The sequence below is a fragment of the Pleurodeles waltl genome, chromosome 7 (assembly GCF_031143425.1).
Source record: "Pleurodeles waltl isolate 20211129_DDA chromosome 7, aPleWal1.hap1.20221129, whole genome shotgun sequence".
Classification (NCBI taxonomy): Eukaryota; Metazoa; Chordata; class Amphibia; order Caudata; family Salamandridae; genus Pleurodeles; species Pleurodeles waltl.
The window spans coordinates 483,630,816-483,652,051 of NC_090446.1; the positions used below are offsets into that span (position 1 = coordinate 483,630,816).

At 44.8% G+C, this 21,236-nt stretch overlaps 1 protein-coding gene and 1 long non-coding RNA gene across 2 annotated transcripts in view; one reads left to right on the plus strand and one right to left on the minus strand.

Annotated features, from left to right (window-relative positions):
* Positions 1-2,406, plus strand: part of LOC138304234 (uncharacterized) — a 193,474-nt gene extending 191,068 nt beyond the window's left edge. The window contains exon 4 of the long non-coding RNA XR_011205520.1: positions 1,810-2,406. This is a non-coding gene — a long non-coding RNA (uncharacterized lncRNA). The remainder of the gene's footprint in view (positions 1-1,809) is intronic.
* Positions 1-21,236, minus strand: part of DOC2A (double C2 domain alpha) — an 846,604-nt gene that overhangs the window by 516,511 nt on the left and 308,857 nt on the right. The window contains exon 4 of the mRNA XM_069244126.1: positions 19,612-19,686. Coding sequence (XP_069100227.1) covers positions 19,612-19,686 — 75 coding nt within the window. The remainder of the gene's footprint in view (positions 1-19,611; positions 19,687-21,236) is intronic.

Consider the following 21,236-nt stretch of genomic DNA (forward strand, 5'->3'; position numbering starts at 1 on the left):
CTGCAATTTTTCAATACTTTTTCCAACTGTATTTCAGTTGGAAAAAATTGACATATTTCACATAGAATTTGTATTTGGAAAGAACGGCCACAACACCTCATTTCTGAACGGCGATCTGATACAGAGTAGAAAATCCATTTTAGGGGTTGGTAAAAAATTACTAACTCCTAAAAATGCTTTCAGGACATAGAATTCTAACAAAAACAGCCAGCCAAAATGTGTTGCGAGGTCCACCCTTTCATCAAGGTCAATTGTCTTTTCATAAAAAAATATGAGTGTTTATTAATTCAATTTCTGCACATAAACTTTTCAAATGTAAGTATGCTCCTGCGGAGGGACCATGTATAGAAATTAAATGAATACTAACTCATATATTTTAGAGGGACAGACAGTAGACATTGATGTAGGGGTGATCCATGAAACACGTATTGGCTGGCTGTATCTGTTGGAAATTAATTAAACCTGTTTTATTCTTTATAAAAGGATCGAAACAATATTTGAAGATGCAGAAATTGATGATGATGAAGTTAACAATTCTTTGAAATAGATTTTTAGCAATGTGCTTGTTTTCACACACAGGCTAAGTATTGTTTACATAGACATCTCATTCTAGGTCAAGATCAGAGTTGAAATAATTGTGTATTTACACCTTTTGATGGTCACTGGTACATACAAGTCTGCTTTTGCTCTATGTGATTGGTGTTGGAATAGTTAATTCGTTTTTCAATTATAACATTCTACTTACTGTTTCCACTTTTTGACTTCCTAATGAGGCTTTACATACAAATAAGCACAATCATTTTTAGTGAATGGCATGATTGGTTGTTTTGTCACTTAATCAACAGAAGAAACTAAGGTTTGCTTTCTAGGGTGTTGTTTGCATACACAAATAAATTACAATCGACACAAAGACATTTTATCTTAGATTTTTATTTTTCTGTTTAAAACATACTTATCAGCAAAGTGAAAATTATCTTTTAAAATGCTACTTTTTTGGTTGTGCGAGTCACATTACCTGGTAATTAAAATAAAGCTACACATGCTCAATCTTAAATCCCTCATTTATGCTTTTAAATTGAATAGTTATTTATTTGTAGCATAGTTATAAAAGTACACTGATTTGTTTTAATAAAAACATCAAACGTATTTTCAAAAAATATTTATTTAAAAATACTATTTTAATTGCACCTAGGAATAGTGTATCTGTTTAAAAGGTTACAGACACACTTCTTTCCCCGTTTGTAGTCATGGTAAGAGGGAGCAGTGAATGAGCAAGATATGTAACCTGCAATAAACTGCTTATTGTTCTCAGACTTGATCAACAGGTAAAGCAGTGCTAACCATGAACTATCTCCTCTGCACTAATTCTGCTTAGGTGTGCACAGTGTATGCCTCTGTAGCATCCACTAGCAATCAAGTTCTCAAATGTAGCAATAAAGTTCACATATGTAGCAATCAAGTCTCTTATGACATTTTGTTTCTCTTAAAGTCCATTTGTTATTCACTTAGTTCAGTATTTATTTGAGTGCTAATTTGTGGTGTTAAGTCTTCCTATAATTGCAAAAATGTTGTTGGATATTGATTTCATTGTTAAATAAAACAATTTATGATGACAAGATGATCATGGGGCATAATACCACAGATAAGATTATACTTTCTTAACTTTGTTAATAATTGTGATATATGTATTAACAATTTACTTATTCTGACTTTATAGAATATATATTTTTCATTTTGTTGTAATGTTGTATTAGTTTTAGTGTTATAAGATATTAGTAATTTTTAATGTTGTCTTCATATTTCTTATAGTACTTCCATTATAACCAGACCCGATATGTACTCCAATCCCTATTGGATCAGGAGAAAGGCCAGCCTCATCCGGAAGACCAGTAGCGGAAGAGTGGAAGTGACTGTATGCCGCCCTTCCATTTGAAATATGCTTAAGAGCTAGTGCTCGGAGAAAACCAATTCACCCAGGATTGCCATAATTCTTTAGCATTACTGGATCCAGTTCTACAAAGATCTAATTGACAAATTTTCATTGCGGCATCCACCCATTCCCACCAAGTTGGAGGAATAGAAGAAATCCAATGCCTGCAGATCTCCCGCCTAGCCAAAATTATTAAATAGAATAACAAATTCCTATGAACACTTGAGAGGTTTAGCGGTTCTAAGGTGCCACCAAATAAAACTAACGCTGGGGAAGCTACCAGTGGGGCTTGTATCACAGAGGATAGAGTCTCAAACACATCCCCCCCAAAAAATTTGAAACCCGAGGACATAGCATCAACATATGAGTGTCATCTGCCCCCACTAGTCCACACTTTTTACAAGCTGCATGGGCATTTTTATTGAATTTGTTTAACTTCTTTGGAGTATAATATGCCCTATGTAGAACAAATAAAAGTTTATCTATCTGATGAGGCAAAAATTTCAAGTTTACAGACGGTGTTTTCTCCAGATCCTGCGGTACCTTAACGCCAATATATTTTATCTCTTTTATTAGTTTATGATGAATATTTATATTCCATGTCATAATTTCCGTCTTTGACATATTAATTTGATATCCCGATACCTGGCCAAAGTTTTGTGTTATCCCCTGCAATTGATCTAATGTCGCGGGGAGGTCTGTAGTATAGATCATAATGTCATCAGCATACATGGATACCTTTTTCTCCCACCCCATGTAAACAAAAGGTTTTATTAGAGCATCCTTTCTAATCATACAAGCAAGCGGTTCTATATACACATCATAGAGCAGTGGGGAGAGAGGGCAACCCTGTCTGGTCCCTCTAGAAATGGAAAAAGGAGGAGATAGACTCCCATTTATCAAAACTCTTGCCGATGGATTGGCATAAATACTTTTTACAGCCCCTAGAAACCTTGGCCCAAAATTCAACTGTACTAAAATATGATTTAAATTCACTCGGTCAAATGCCTTGGTAGCATCAAGATTGATAACCGCCAGAGGGAGATCCGATACTGATGCCATATCAATTGCCCCAATTTATTTGTGAGATAATTGATACATATGCCTGTTTTTTTAAAAACCCCTTCTGATCTTCATGGATCAGCGGCGCAATACCCTTCCCAACTCTGCTGGCAAGTATACTTGTGAATATTTTATAATCATTATTCAGTAGGGAAATTGGCCTGTATGATTCACAAAGCGAGGAATCTTTCCCAGATTTTAATATGACAGTTATTATTGCTTCATTCCAAGACCCTGGTAATCGGGATTATCCCCTCCAAATTGCGTTAAAAAGGTCTTTGAGCAGAAGGGATAAGAAACTACCTACTTTTACATAGAACTCCGCAGGTAAGCCATCAGGACCCGCTGCTTTCCCTTTTTTTGCTTTTGAGATGGCCTGTGCTATTTCCCCCTCTGAGAACTCCTCCTCCAAAAGAGACAGCCCTTCCTCATCAAGTTTCCCTGGCATTAATTCTTCTACCTTTGCCATCTTATCTTCCACCACTTCTGGTAAATCTTCTTTATATAAAGCTTCAAAAAAAAAACTGGAATGCTCTTTGAATCGCTGAGGAGCCCGTTACGACCACCCCTGTGGCGGGATCTCTTATCTCTGAAATCTGATTTCTGGTGAGATCAGATTTTGTTTTCCACGCCAATAGTTTCCCCGCGCTTTCCCTATGTTCAAAATTTGCGAATTTGCTTGCTTCCCATTTTTCCCTTACTCGCGTCTCTATTAATGCTGAAAGGGCTGCTCGCTTATTAATCAATTCTAGCATGATTGGGTCTTCACTTCTCCCACCCAAATGTCCCTCGACCAATTTTTTCTCCAGGCTCTCTAAATCTTTCTCAATATTCTGAATACCTGATCTGTATTCCCTATTTCTCCGGGCAGAGATGGAGATAAGAACCCCCCTAATAAAAGCTTTATAAGAGTCCCACACCACATAAGGGGCCAGATGTAGGTAGCATTTTGCATGGTGCAAACTGGGAAAATCGCAGTTTGCGCCATGCAAAATGCCCATCGCGATGCTCATTCCCATTTTGCGAGTCGGTACCGACTCGCAAAATGTGAATGCGACTCGCAAATAGGAAGGGGTGTCCCCTTCCTATTTGCGACTTGCACCGCAATGCTAAATTGCTTTGTGACCGCGAACGCGGTCTCAAAGCAATTTGCAGTTACCACCTGTGTCACACTGGTGGTAACCCATTCGCAAAAGGGAAGAGGTCCCCATGGGACCCCTTCTCCTTTGTGAATGTTGCCAAAAATGTTTTTTTCAGAGCAGGCAGTGGTCCAATGGACCACTGCCCACTCTGAAAAAACCAAACCAAATGGTTTCGTAATTTTTTTGTATTGCAACTCGTTTTCCTTTAAGGAAAACGGGCTGCAATACAAAAAAAAAACTGCTTTATTTAAAAAGCAGTCACAGACATGGAGGTCTGCTGTCTCCAGCAGGCCACCATCCCTGTGAGTGCAGGGAATTGCTATGGGGTCACAAAATGTGACCCACCTCATTAATATTAATGAGGGGGGTCTTTGCGACCCCATAGCGATTCGCAGACGGTGTCTGAGACACCGTTCTGCATCCGAATTTGCGATTCGGAAATTGCAAGTCGCACCGACTCGCAATTTTCGAATTGCAAATTCGGAAATTGCTGCATCTGGCCGAAGGTGCTGCAGAATTCCAATTATCTTGATAAAACCACTTAGTCTCCCTAAACAGGCATTCTACCACTTTGGTATTGCTTAATAGGGAGCGGTCTAACGTCCACCTCTTTGCCAGACGTGGTCCATCTTCCTTCAAAGTCAACATGACTGCGGCATGGTCAGATAAATAATCGGGGATGTGTTGCGCATCCACCACGCATGCCTTGAGAGTCTTGGCAAGTAAGAAATAATCTATCCTGGAATGATGCCTGAACTTTTTATTATGGAAAGTGAAGCTGCACGAGCGACCATGTAAGTCTCTCCAAATATCAACCAGAGCATACTGCTCTATCATCACTTTGATGTACGCCAGGAATTTTTGACATCCACATGCCTTACTACCAGAGGACTTGTCTAAAGCATAGTTTAAGACCACATTAAAATCACCCGCTATTATGATTGGCTGCTGAGTTTCCAGGAGTACATTGCATATTTCCGATAGAGAGGTCGTATCATCTACTTTTGGGCCATAATAGGATATTAAAGTGTAAATAGCCTGGTTAATCTTAACATCCACCATGACCCATCTACCTTTTGTATCCGACTTGGTGCACATAATCAGAGCATTGGCAACACTTTTAACCAAAATTACCACCCCCTTCGAATGTGATGTATTATTAGAACAAATCATTTGACTAACCCAAGTCAGGGTTTTAAAAATCTCCTGTGCTTCCACAGATGTCAAGTGAGACTCCTGAATCATTATAATTTGCGCCGGGGAGTCCTTAATATATTGTAAAATATAATTTCTCCTTGCCCTTACTCTCAACCCGTTTACATTCCATGTGAGAATCTGAAAATTACCTACGACCATCCATCTTATGTATTTTTCCAAAAGTTACGGACTTTCTGATAAACAGTATTACGGGTCGAACCATTTTGCAATGAGTAACACATTTTCCCCTCTGCCAAAACCAATCCCCCCTACCAAATCCCTACCCACCATCTTCTCGACTCCCTCCCCGGTCCCCTCTCTCTCACCTCCCTGGGGAACCCCCCCCATTTTCTTGGCTATTAAGCCATTTGGCGCTGCTAGACCCACCCACCTATATTCAACAACAACAACAAAAAGAAGTGCGGGAACAAGACTTAAAAAAAAAAAAAAAAAAATTGCAGATATCCTGGCTTGATTTTAGTTGTTCTTAAATTTCTCAAGTAGAGAATCTGCTTCGTGGACATCCCGTAAGTTATACATCCGGTTTCCTCTCATCACTCTCAAAGTTGCTGGAAATTTTATTTGGACCATGGCCCACAACTCCCTAAACTCCTCCATCCTCCTGCCAAGTTCCCATTGTCGGTTGGAGGTCATCCGAAATACATCAGCTCTTATTTCAAAAGAGAAACCACTTGCATCCAAAGTTCCAGTTTTAAATGCTCTAGAGAGGATTTTTTCCTTAATAACATAGGTAAGAAAATTCACCAGTATCCTCCTTGGCTTGGCTGTGTTTGGTGATTTCCAAAAGGGATCCCTATGAACCCTCTGTATATCTTGGGATAGTAAGTCCTCAGGCCCCTCCTACATCCCGTATTGACTCAGGAGACCTACCACAAACATTTTAATATTACCTCCCTCAGCCCCCTCCTGGACATTCTTTATTTTAATGTTATTCCTCCTGGCGTTGTTTTCCAACACTTCCAGGCGCTCAGTGTTCTGGTTTCCCCTATTTTTAATGCTTCGATTTCACTAGTCTGCTTCTCCACCGTTTCGTTAAGTTGAACAACTTGATTTTCCAGGATCTGGGTTCGTTGTGCTAAAATATCCATCTTAGTCGCCAAAGCTTCACAGACCTCTTGAATCCCTTTCTGATTAGTCTGTGATACCAATAATCCCTGTCTAAATTCCTTAGATAAAGAATGCAGCAGGGATTCTAAAGATGGCTGAGTATGCGTTAAATTCGTCTCCGGTAGTAGGACCTGTTGAGAACCCTGAAGGACTACTGTCATCCCCTCTGAAGTGATATTCCTTTGTTGCGGAGGAGTATCTTCTCCTATATTGGGAGGGGCCTGCTTCTGCATTGGCATACCTGTGCCTAATGCCCCCCTCACTTAAGGGGGACGCAGGTGAGGGAGAAAGATTCATCCTGAGCAAGTCTGCTTGCTCTCCCTCCTCATATTCAGACCATAAGGTCTCATTTGGAGTTGCACCTGAGGAAACGGGGGGGTATATTGGAGGTGGCCCTGATGTTGTCAGAACTCTTACACTTAAAATATGCTCTCAATGAGGGGGTTATTCTCCGTTGAGGGAGGGGGGAGGGGAGGGAGGGCTGCTTTTTCCTCCCCACAGATTTCTTCTTTTGCTGTGGCAGCGCTACCCCCCTCCTCCCCACCAAAGCATCCACAGAGCCTTCGGCAGCACTAACTATGTCCTTTCTAACTTGACTTGGCAAAGTATTTTCTAAAAATATGTATTTAAAAATACTATTTTAATTGCACCTAGGAATAATGTATCTGTTTAAACCAAAATTCACAGGAAACTTACTGCAAGTAACACTGTTCTCCATCCAAGTTTTCACCCAGTTGCATTAAAGAGAAACGTTCTGCATGGGGAGAATTTGTGTTTGAGAAGAAATTGTAGCAAAAAAAAATGAGATGTTTCTATCCCAGGATGATTTAGCTAGGATATTCAAGGAAAGGAAGTATTCAGAAAGAGTGATCTTAGAGGCAAGAACAAAAGACAATTTGAATAAATAACAGGATCTAATATTCAGAGGGAGAAAAAGTAAGAAGAATTAGCATTTTGGTGTCTAATGTGTTGTCCTTCACTTATACACACAGTTCTAAAAATGTTACCTCTTCTTTGCTAATCTTACTGGTGAAATGTAAGTTGAGTGTATTATTTTAATTTTATCCACAAATGCACAGGCTTCCTCAAATGACCCTCTCCAAATTATGAACACGTTGTCGATATGTCTATATCTATAATCTATACTATTTCACTGCACACAGCTCCACTGTACAACACTCCACTCTGTGCTATTCCACTTTACACCACTCCACTGTATGCCACTACACTCTACGCCACTGTACTCCACCCCACTACACTCTGCGCCACTGCATTCTATGCTAAACCATTCCACGCCACTCTACTCTACGCCAAGCCAGTCTCACTACTGGACTGTGCGCCACTCCACTCTATGGCAATCCATTGTATGCTTTTACACTGTACATCACTCCATACTATGTTAGCCCATTGTGGCCCCTCCACTCTGCGTCAATCCACTCTACCCAACTACACTCTACTCAATTCCACTTTACGACACTCCATTCTAGACCACATATGCCACTCCACTTTGTGCCATTACACTCTATGCTATTCCACTATTGCCACTGCACTCTACCACACTCCACTATACATCACTTCACAGTATGCTATTACACTGTATGCCACTATAGTCTACTTCATTTCACTCTACCCGCTACACCCTACAGTATTCCACTCTATGAAACTCCCCTCTACACCACTACACTGTCTGCCACTCTCCTCTATGCCATTCCAGTCTACGCTATTCCACCGTATGCCACTACACTGTACCACACTCCACTCTTCTTCACTCTACTCTACATTACTCCACTGTACTCCACTCTACGCTATTCCACTCTATGCTATCCCACTCTACACTCACCTACAAATGCAGTGTATTCAACTCGGTAGCCACACTACATTAACTATAATTCACGCCTTCTCCATGCTCTGCTCATAGCATTTTATATTAGCTCTCTTATACCATGTAAAATAATAGTAAATACAAAAATAATTATGGCACTGCAAATCAAATCTTTTATGAGAATACAGTGCATGGTAGAGTGGAGAGTTATAGCTATTATAGTGTGGCTACTGAGTTGAATACACTGTGTATGGAGTTGTGAATTATAATAATTTCAAGGTGCTGCGTAAATTATAAATTAATGGTATACATTTAAAAATGTATTTTTTTTTGTTCTTTAACTTTTGGTTGTATCTAAAGAATACATCAAGTTATCTTAATTTAAAGGTGATGTGTAAATTATAAATGTTTAGGTATAACTTTAACTTACGAATTTTTAATATTGATCTATTTTACGAATACAGAACGTTTTGTTAACTATAACAAAGGTTTAACACTTGTTTTTTTTAATTGAAATGTATATAGCTAGCTTTATTTTTTTATTTTTCTGGCCATAATATTCTTGTAGTTAAAATCCTTGTAATTTCCATAGTAAGCATGTAAAAGCAATAATTTTATCCTCAATCTTTTTGCTGAGATATTTATGTATTGCTATATTTGTTACCTCAATATTATGTCACAGAAGCCATTTTGGGATATATTAAGGTATGATGAGATATGAACATAAATTTCCACTGTCTGTGTAATGTTCAGTATTTAGCTTCTGTTTACATTGTGATGTTGGCCATCATTTATTTTATTGGCTGGAGGATTTTTAGAATCAAAGGTAACTTTGTTGGCTAATGGTATTATGACAAGTTTACCCACCAATTCAGTTTACTTTTTTCTATTTCCCACTTTCTTTTAAAGGTGTGTCAGGTACAATTGTAGCTGATGGACGAGTGATTGAACATAATAATGTGTAATTTTTACACAAGGTCCTGTTTCAACAAATTCCTTTATTCTTCAATTACCATCTAATGTCTCGTAGGTGGCTTCCAAATCTAATTCTTCCTATTTTTCCCCTCTAGGTAGAGTACATGTTAATTTATCGTAAAAGATGTAAAAAAATACCCTAGAATTAGGAACATGTTCCAGGGGCAGTAAGTTTAAAAGTAATAGAATATAATATTTCTTCAGCACAGTTTTTCTGATGGCAAAGTTGAACCGTTCTTTCATATATAATTTTACATTGGTAAATCAATGGCAAGAATGTATACAGTTACAACAGATTGTGGTAAATAGGGATGTTGAGAATGTTGAATGGGTGTTTATGTTTTGCATTGCTTACTAGTAGGATGCTCCTCAGATATGTCGACATTGACCACTCCCACATTCCTTCAAATGTCCATTGTAACCAATAATTAGTCTTGCAACAGATTCTTTAGATGACCCTCCTGCTTGTTACAGCTATTCCTTTACTTCCCTTTTTTCTTATTCTAAGTTGTAAGTCATCCAAGGTTTGAATCACATTTTGTTGATACTATTGCACTGACTTTATTCACATTGTTTTACTATATACTTTTCTTTTGCCAGACAAAGAAGTGGAATAACATTTGGCACCAAGTCTATGGTTCAAATTGCAAATAGCTTTCACCAAAACTTCCAGCTCTCAACCAGAGAATATTGGCTGTCAGACAAAGTTCTGGGTGAGGGGTGGCGGGACAGGGAAGCCAGTGGCTACTGGACCCCAAACATGATGATTTAGGTTATTTGCCACTTGGTGTCCTGTCGTCCATCCTATTAATGCCGCTACATTGGGCCAAGTATAGCCCTTTCTGCACTTGAATCTCAGTGTTCTGAAAGTGAGGGAGGAGACAGCTTATAAGTCAACAGTTGAACATAAGAGACATAGGCCCTCATTCCAACCCTGGCGGTCTATGACCGCCAGGGTGGATGATGCCGGAAGCACCGCCAACAGGCTGGCGGTGCTTCACATGGCATTCTGACCGCGGCTGTAAAGCCGTGGTCTCCCAGCCGGGTCTGGCGGTTTCCCGCTGGATTTCCCCCGGCTGGGGGAATCCTCCATGGCGGCATTCCGACCCCCTTCCCGCCAGCCTGTTTCTGTTGGTTTTCACTACCAGAAACAGGATGGCGGGAACGGGTGTCGTGGGGCCCCTGGGGGCCCCTGCACTGCCCATGCCGCTGGCATGGGCAGTGCAGGGGCCCCCTAACAGGGCCCCAGCAGGATTTTCACGGTCTGCTTTGCAGACAGTGACAATCGCGACGGGTGCAACTGCACCCGTCGCACCCCTGCAACACCGCCGGCTCCATTCGGAGCCGGCTTCAATGTTGCAGGGGCTTTCCCGCTGGGCCGGCGGGCGCTCTTTTGGAGGGAGCCCGCCGGCCCAGCGGGAAAGTAGGAATGGCCGCTGCGGTATTTTGACCGCGGTGCGGTCTTTCGCTGGCCAGATTTTGGCGGGCGGCGACCGCCGCCCGCCTAAATCAGAATGAGGGCCATAATGTAATGACCAGCCCAGTGTTCATCTTTTATGTTAAAGAAGTTATGTTTAATCTCGCAGCAGAAATCAGTACCACACAATTTGATAAGACGTACAGCGTTGTAACCTAAGTTCACTTTAACATTAGGGCACTATGGGGGTCATTCCGACCCTGGCGGTCCAAGACCACCAGGGCCGGGGACCACGGAAGCACCGCCAACAGGCTGGCGGTGCTTCCCAGCCCATTCTGACCGCGGCGGTAAAGCCGCGGTCAGAAAAGGGGATCCGGCGGTTTCCCGCCGGATTTCCCTTGCATGGGCTGAATCTCCATGGTGGCGCTGCAAGCGCAAGCGTCCTGTAGCTCCGCCCCCCTCGCACCCTATTGGCCGCCCCGCTCCCACCTCCCAGCTGCTCCTCCCTCCCTCTCCCACTCATATGGAGGCCGCGCAGCGGGCGCGCCGCTGGTGCGCCGAAGGCGCGCCTAAGGCAAGCCCGTCTGCGCCCGTCCGCGCCTGGCATGCGCCCAGCGCCAGACCCCCTGGCCCCCGCAGAGGCCAGCCCACCCGCAAGACCTACAGCGCCGCCACTCTCATCGCAATCAACACCGGCCGGATCCCCGGCTGCTGCAGAGCCACCCCTAGACGCACCCACGGGCCCTTCACCTGCCAATCCTGCAAGTTCTTCTGCATTCAGACACGGACCGCACACGCCAAGCCAAGCACCAGCAGCAACCACCTGAAGTGCATCCTGCTCAACACCCGCTCTATCCACAGACACGCCGTGGAACTCTGGAACCTGCTCGACACCCCATCTCCAGACGTCGCCTTCCTCACAGAAACCTGGATGAACGCCTCCTCAGCGCCCGCCATCGCCATCCCGGACGGATACAAGATCACCCGGAGGGACCGCGTCAACCAGACAGGAGGAGGCATCGCCATCGTCCACAAGAACACCATCCGCATCACGACTAACTCCGACGACACCCTCACAGCCGCCGAACATCTCCACTTCCAGATACACACCGACCCCAAGACCACACTCAGAGGCACCCTCATCTACAGACCCCCAGGACCCCGCACACAATTCAGCGAAGACATCGCAGACTTCATCAGCCCACACGCCCTCCCCTCCGCTGACTACATCCTCCTAGGGGACCTCAACTTCCACCTGGAGAACAACAACGACAACAACACCACCACCCTGCTGGACAACCTCGCCAACCTCGGACTCAAGCAACTGGTGAACACCCCCACCCACTACGCCGGACACACGCTTGACCCAGTCTTCTCCTCCAGCAAGTACATCTCCTTCAGCCACTCCACCGGACTCCACTGGACAGACCACAGTTGCGTCCACTTCAGCTTCAGAAGAACCACGACTCACCACCACCCACAACAGGCTCCCCGCAGGAGCTGGAACAAGATCACCACCGACCAGCTCTCCACATCACTGAGCCAGAACCCTCCCGCCAGCTCAGCGGACCCCAACCAAGCAGCCAACAACCTCACACAGTGGATCACCAGCTGCGCTGACAACCTCGCACCCCTGAAAACCCATCCCACCAGGCCCAACAGCAAGAAAGCCTCCTGGTTCAACAACGACCTCAAGAACTCCAAGAAGAACTGCCGCACCCTCGAGAAAGCCTGGCGAAAAAACCCGACCACAGACAACATGACCGCCCTCGAGCACGCCTCCCGCAAACACCACCAGCTGATCCACACCACCAAGAAGACAGCATTCAAAGAACGACTAGACAACAACGCACACAACAGCAAGGAACTCTTCAGCATCGTCAAAGAGCTCTCCAACCCCAGCGCCGGAAACAACGACATCACTCCCTCACAAGACCTCTGCGACTCACTCGCCTCGTTCTTTCACCGCAAGATTGCCGACATACACAACAGCTTCGGCGCACAAGCCACGCACCCAACCACCAAACCGACGCCCCCCAACACCACCCTCCGCGCCTGGACCCCGGTCAGCACCGAAGACACCATCCAGATGATGAACACCATCCATTCCGGTTCTCCAACCGACCCATGCCCCCACCACGTCTTCAACAAAGCCGACTCAGTCATCGCACCCCATCACCGGGACATCATCAACTGCTCCTTCAACACCGCCACCTTCCCGGAGAGCTGGAAACATGCCGAACTCAGCGCCCTCCTGAAGAAACCATCAGCAGACCCCACCGACCTCAAGAACTACCGCCCTATCTCGCTCCTCCCGTTTCCTGACAAAGTCATCGAGAAGACCGTCAACAGACAGCTAGCCGCCTTCCTCGAGACTAATGGATCCCTCGACCACTCGCAGTCCGGCTTCCGAGCCAACCACAGCACCGAGACCGCCCTCATCGCAGCCACCGACGACATCCGAGCCCTGCTCGACAACGAGGAGACAGCGGCCCTCATCCTCCTGGACCTCTCCACAGCGTTCGACACTGTCTGCCACCGCACCCTAGTGCAGCGCCTCAGCAACATCGGAATCCAAGAGAAGGCACTAGAGTGGATCATCTCGTTCCTCGCCGGAAGAACCCAGAGAGTCCGCCTCCCCCGTTCAGATCTGAGGCCACCGAAGTCAGCTGCGGCGTACCACAAGGATCATCACTCAGCCCCACCCTCTTCAACGTCTACATGAGCCCCCTCGCAGCCATCGCACGCCAACACAACCTCAACATCATCTCCTACGCCGACGACACCCAGCTGATCCTCTCCCTCACCAACGACCCAGCCACCGCCAGAACCAACCTGCACGAAGGGATGAAAGACGTAGCCGAGTGGATGATGAACAGCCGCCTGAAACTGAACTCAGACAAGACGGAAGTCCTCATCCTTGGATCATCACCCTCTGCCTGGGACGACTCCTGGTGGCCCCCTGCCCTGGGCAGCGCACCCAAACCAACGGACCACGCACGCAACCTGGGCTTCATCCTGGACTCCTCCCTCTCGATGACCAGACAAGTCAACGCCGTCTCATCATCATGCTTCAAAATCCTACGCATGCTCCGAAAGATCTTCCGATGGATCCCCACCGAAACCAGGAAGACGGTCACCCAGGCACTCGTCACCAGCCGACTGGACTACGGTAACACCCTCTACACCTGAACCACGGCCAAACTACAGAAAAGACTCCAACGCATCCAGAACGCCTCCGCACGCCTCATCCTTGACATCCCCCGTCACAGCCACATCTCCGGACACCTGAGAGACTTGCACTGGCTCCCCGTCAGCAAGAGAATCACGTTCCGTCTCCTCACCCACGCACACAAGGCCCTCCACGACCTGGGCCCCAGGTACCTCAACAACCGCCTGACCTTCTACACTCCCACCCGCCAGCTACGATCGACCAGCCATGCCCTCGCCGCCGTGCCACGCATTAGAAAAGCCACCATGGGAGGAAGATCCTTTTCCTACCTGGCAGCCAAGACTTGGAACTCCCTCCCCATCCACCTCCGCCTGACCCAAGACCACCTCTCCTTCAGGAAGCAACTCAAGACCTGGCTGTTCGAGCAGTAGCGGTCCCCCCTCCCCCAGCGCCTTGAGACCCTCCGGGTGAGTAGAGCGCTATACAAATTTCTTGATTGATTGATTGATTGACCCCCTTACCGCCATCCTGTTTCTGGTGGTTTTTACCGCCAGGAACAGAATGGCGGGAACGGGTGTCATGGGGCCCCTGGGAGCCCCAGCACTGCCCATGCCACTGGCATGGGCAGTGCAGGGGCCCCCTAACAGGGCCCCAGCATGATTTTCACTGTCTGCTTAGCAGACAGTGAAAATCGCGACGGGTGCAATTGCACCCGTCGCACCCCTGCAACTCCGCCGGCTCCATTCGGAGCCGGCTTCCTTGTTGCAGGGCCTTTCCCGCTGGGCCGGCGGGTGCTCTTTTGGCGGTCGCCCGCCGGCCCAGCGGGAAAGCCAGAATGGCCGCCGCAGTCTTTTGACCGCGGAGCGGCCATATGGTGGTAACCGCCGCCTATATCTACCTCTGGTGGTGTTCTCTCTCCCACTAGGTTCAGGGTTATATGTCTACAGTCCCAAACACATTATGGCTTGTTATCAATGAAGTACAGGTGCAGATAGTGTCAAATTCTCTCACAGGTCAAATGCAACAAAGTGCTATGCCTTTTACCCGTCAGGCGAAAATATGTATCAGGTGTGCGCAGCAGTCTGCATGATTTAGTCTGTTGTCCCAGGTAAAGACTAACCTCAGCATTTACTTGTTGGTTATTAATACAGCGGCAGCAACATGGTGAATGTGATTCACGCTCCCTCCCTCATGACCGACACTCCTCTCCTATGCAGGCTGCAACGCCACCCACATATTGGGTAGTATCTGCCTTGCCTGCATTTGCAGACAGAGGTTCAGATTCTGAAGATGTTGGCCTCCAGGCTAAGCTATCTTCAGTGATGGACCTTCAACAGTTGAGTTGCAGCCTCTGCACTGTTCGGGGTTTCCTACTTGATGGGAACACAGCTTCACTCTACCTCATGTCGGCAGCAGCGCCAGTCTTTTGAGCCTCTCCTGGACATTACAGGGGCACTTGCTCTGTAACAGGCTTAGTGTGGCTCACACAAGAACAACACAGAGAGATGGGGGGTCTAGTTCATGGTACTAGTTGTTCCTAGCTTTAACCTCTAGAATAGTTTCCTATTCTCTGGATGTTTCTAATCTTGGGTAGGCCTGGGCGGAGCTCCCGGATTTCCACTCCGTGGAATTACGCTGAGTTGATTTAAAACTCCTTGGAATTACGCGACAGTGGAGTTCCGTGAGCGGCGAAGTGCCACTGTCACCTGCTCTAGTGGCACCCTGTCCTGAATGCGCCCGATCTCTGAAACACTAGTCAGGGTTGGGACTGGTTAGCCCGACCCGACCCTGCTTAGCGCTGCCAAGATGAGGCACATTCAGGACAGGTAACAATCAAGCTGGGCACACTGTTCCTAAAAATAAAAAGAAAAAGAAAAGAGACACATGGGCACTTCTAAATTTAGAAGCTAGAACCCTCACACATCCATTGGATGTCATGCTTCATCATCGGGTCTGCTCCTCATCGGGCTGGCGCTGCAATGCCCGATGGGCCCCTACAAGGGGGCTCTATGCCAGAGATCTTTAAAGTGTGCACCACGAAGGTAAGTAGGAGGGAAATCAAACCTACTGTGAAGAATAGAGAGCTAGAACATTAAAATTGGCCTGAGAACTACCCGGCAACAAATTTATTGTGAATGATGGGTCTCAGACAAGATTGAAAACACAGGAAGTGTAAGAGAAATAATGTTCCTATACTCTAACTATTAACATGTAGGGCACAAAGGACATTGGCTCTCACCCTAGCTATAAGGTCAACATCTTCCATGCCTCAGATGTCCCTAAAGATCAATTGGCGTTTCATCAGGACCACAAAAACCTTAGCTAATCCCAAAAAAATGAAAATACACACATTGGGCGTAAATGGAACATAAAACGTACATGAACAGCTACTCAAAAAGAAAAAAAACCACAATCGGCATAGACCCTCCTATAGTAAGGATAGGGCATCATAGGTAAAATGCTGGCCAAAGGGGTGTCGTCACAATTACGGAGGGGGCCCCCGCTGGAGCACCTACCCGTGGCCGCACACCCGGAAAAAGGGCTAGGCCATAGGCAGAGTAAGCTGTCATTTCAGGCCTCTTGTGCACCGGTCCGCTCCATGTGCACTGCAGACGGGTCAGGCTGGTGCACAAGACACCTGGGTAGGCTGGTGCACAAGAGGCCTAAAATGGCCCTTTGCCTGAATTCAGGCAAGGGCTGTAGGGAGCAAAAGCTGAGATTTCAGGCCTCTTGCGCACCACTGTTCACAAAAGAAAAAAAATGAGGACTTACCTGAGTCCTCCAGGGGATCCTTGTTCACAGCGGCCTGGCTCTCTGCCTCCCTCTGCCCCCTGCTCCTGGGCTGCTGGAGGAAGGACTGAATCCGGAGCTGGCCCCAGCAGCAGCTCCTTGCCGGTGGACAGTGCACACTGCAGCCCAGTTATAGTCACATCTTAAGTGCAGACTCTCTGCACTTGCGCTCTGTGGCCCATAACTGGGCAGCAGTGTGCACGCTGTGAACTTCGATCCGCTGGAGGGGCTAGCGAGTGCCAAACTCTGTAGCCACCCCCTCTGTAGCCCCCCAGAGAAGCGGAGCTCACTGCCCACCTCTAATCCTGGGAACACGCTGGACTTTTCCCAGGGGTTGGTAACCTTTCTATGGTTTGTGACCAGAATTCTTTCTACAAATGATTGACAGATCTTATACTGAATTTGTATTTAAAAGAGACACCCAAAACACGCCCATTTCCATATATTGATGCATTATCCTTCTGCAGACCCATTTTAGGAGCCAGTAAAACTTTACAGACTCCTAAAGTGGGTTTGATACATTGCCAGAAATGTTTATGCAATGGCAAACTCCTAATTGGAATGTTTGAAAATGCACAAAATGTACATCTTGCCCTTGGATTTCATAGCAGTAGAACTTTACATGAGAAGAATTACAGTAAGCTCGCCTCTCACTGCAATAGAGAAAAGGAGCTCACACTAATGATTCACAGACTATGGTATACTGTCCCCACTGCTTTATGTGAACCATCCACAGCACAGACACAAGACCAATGAGACATGTGTTGTGGCTCTCCAAGTCACAGAATGGTTTTGGAACCTTACATTACCATGGACAGGTCTAGGACTCTGCACGTGGGCGAGCTAGATGACCAGGGCCAAATTAAAAGTTAGGAAACAAGTTTCACATGAAGTCAGGCACTCAGGGCAGGTGTACGACTCTCGTTTCTCATGCAGGGGACATTCCCATCCCAACATAGTTCTTTCAGCTTCACATAGTAATTATGTTACTACTGTTATGTGTAATGCACCCTGTCTCTTAACCTAATGAATATTAAATCCAAAGAATTCCAAACGAATAGATCTACACACAAGTTCACAAACATGATGTCATTTGAAAGACTTACCACACTGCTGAAATGTTTACATGAGAACAATGCCTACACAGTTTGGATAATGAAAAATGTCTGACTAATGCAACAGTTCCAATTGATCAGACTAACCAAATATGCAAACACTCTGTTTGACAAATTAGCACCGACATACCTCAAACACTTTATCGCACTGATCACTTTACCACATGGTAATGGATCATCTTTAGTCTGTCTAGTTCAGAGGTCTCCAAACTGTGGGGCGCTCCCCCCTGGGGGGGTCGTGGATGGTTTCCAAGAGGGTGCGCTAATTCCTCTGCAAATACATGTAAATGAAGATGGCATGGTACTGTGGCCTTACTCATGTGCCCTGGGGTAAGGAATTCATATCACCTGACGCCCAGGACATATTGTTTGGGGTCAAAGAAAACAAGTTTTCATAGTTATTTTGCCCTTGGGACAAGTAGGCCCAACCCCCTGCAGCAAAAACCCTTTGGCTGCCAGTTTACCATACCACATTACAGATCAGTGAAGGGCATTGTCTACAGTAAAGGTAACATTTGTGTCCACATGTCAATGCTATTTGCACTTGTATTTATTGTTCAAAGGTCAGGAGCCAATGCCACTGTCCTGCTATCAACACAAACAGCAGCACCGGGCTAACTAGAATATTTGCAAGTATCTCAATATTCAAACTACATATATAACCAGACCTTACCCACTGTTATTATATCTGTTGAGCTACCATGGCCCTGTAGCTGTTTTATTGTTACTAAACATTTGGTGCAACCGAAACATTTATCAAAAAAAGAGAATGTCAAGTGAAGCTCAAAATAATCACGCTAAGCAATAGCACCATTGTCTGTTATGTTAGCTACTACAGCAATCATGCTTAATGTAACACAAATTGTTCAGCACAGATCAACAGGTAAGTCAAGTAGCCACTGGCTTATTACCCTACTACGTATTTGGAGCTGCAGCTGAATGCATGTGGGTGATATTGCAAGTTGTATTTCAAATGTTGCTATCAGTGGATGCAGACCTCCCCACCTTGGCAGGAGAACCACTATCATTAAACAGCGTCTTGTGAGAAATTTGATGCACAAACCACATATTAGGCACATGAACATTTTACTTATTCTGAAATTTGCACATTTCAAGAGCGCAACTAGAATTTTGACCAGGTGGCAGACCGTGTCGTCAGGGTGGTTACTTGAGTGAACTGATGATGTGCTGACACTGGCGATCTAATGTGCCCAGTAAGCTTGTGATACACTTCCAGTTAATTTGTGGCATGGTCTGTGAAACTGCCAACAGTAAACTTATGATGTCAGTAAACTGACTACCTGACGCAAGCCTGTCATAGATAATGATGACATTATCCATACATGTCATACTTATTTTATTGTCTGGGGTTCACTTAACTTTGGTTCATTTTATTTTAAATGTGAGGATCACGAATTTTAGCGTGTCATATGAACTGCAACATGTACCATAATCATTACAATGTGGGCCATCTTCAAATCAGAGTGTCAAATTAATTTCAACATGTGTCATCTTCATTTTAATAGCGCTCTAAATTCAGCAATAGTCATATTTTTTCAGCAGAGGCCATATTAATATTGGTGTAGTTGGCTTCATTTTAGCATATTATTCAACTTTGTATTTATATGATTTCATATTAATAATTGCACATCGTATTCATCCTGCTTCTTATAGTACTTGTCTTGGTTCATGGTGTGTTATATTTATTAAGCTCTACGCGATAAATTTCAAGCAGGCTCATTTCATGTGAATTCATTACAAGCATAATTTCCTTGGCCCATACAGAAAATACACCTGAAATGCTATTAATACAAAGCTTAGACAGTCTATGAACATATCTTGCAAAGTCCTTGACACTTACCTTACATGCCCCCGGCAGTAAGTGGAGTTTGACGTAGGGGTCAGCCAAGCCATTGAAGTCCATGGGTTTCAGTCCCTATGAAAAGAGGGAACATGAATTAGACCAGACCTTCCTTAGAAACTTGTTTTTTTAATGGACATTTGTTGAAGGTTAAATATCAGTGAAGTGATCGGCTAATGGGGAGACAGGAGTACACAGAGTATTCCTACCCTGTCCTCTAGTGCTCCATTTTATTTACATATTGAGGTGTGACAAGAAGCTGCAATGCTGCTGACAAAATATTCAAGTGACTCTCCATCCCAAAAAGGAATTACTTTTCATCCTATTATTCTTACATCCCAAACATCTTTCATGACAGTGAGCCTTCATTGCAAGGATCTTTCACCCAGTAACTGTCGACACAAGCAGTATGTTAGTCCAACCCTTGACCACAACAAGCAATCAGCCCCAGCCCTCCATCGCCACAATGATCCTCTTACCCACCTCATTCCAGTGACCGTTTATTCTTAATGATGGTCGTTTTCTTGATTGTACAGATGTTTTTTGCAATGGTGGCCTTTTTATGTTTAATCCTAGGAGCCCATGCTTTTTTTCCTCTTTTCTTCCCAACAATTCCTCATATGAGCAATGCGCTCATCCCAACCATCTTGCTTGTGATCGATCTTTCCCACAAAAATCATTTATCCTAATAATGTTATTTCAAGAAACTTGAATTCGTTCTACTGTTTATCCAGTCCTTCGTCCCATTAATTCTTCGTCCCAGTAATGTTTTATTCTCAAGCCCCGCCGTTATTTCAGCTGTTATGTATTTTCCCAACTTTACATTTCAACAATCCCTCAATTAGCATTGCTCTTTCCCAACAAACCTCTATTTCAGAAATTCTTCATACCAATGATACTTCCTTCCCACAGTCCTTCTTTCCAACAACCAACAATGCTTCATCCTGAAAATATCGAATAATCCTTCCTCTCAATGACCCTTCCTTTGACTATGGAGCAAACAAGGGTGTAGCCAGCAATGCCAGAGTGTTGGTGAGGGGAGACAAATAACATAAAATGTCCTGGTGCTGTTGGACACGAAGGTGGTCTGGGTGCTTGGTGAGCGTACTCAAAAGAAGTTGACTTAAATGTTGTGACAAAAACATATATGTAAGCATTATACAGCGATCATAAAATGGCAGAATATAATGAATAATTTACAGAGGGTTGTGTATTTTTAATATCATTAACCTAACAGGATACAAATAGCACATAGATTGGGAGCTGGAGTTCACTTTATGAGACTGCACCAGACAATATACCCCACATGAAAGCAACTACGTTCTCTGGAAAGAAAAAGAGATCTCTCAAATTGTCTATCAATTGTTCCTTTTGGATTTTTTCAAATGAATAATTATTTTGAACAGTAATGAACCTACAAATGGAATTGCCATGGCACAGTATAAAGCAGGATGCTGTAGGATTCCGCAAACTTACTGCTGGTTTTTGCTTCATTGTCTTCAGGAAACATCTAATGCTACAGTAGACTACCTAAATGCAACATTTTTACTTTTGGTATGTTATTGAACTCACATGATTTGGTCCACATTTTAAAATCTCCCACAACCTTCAGGTTTTTCTATAGA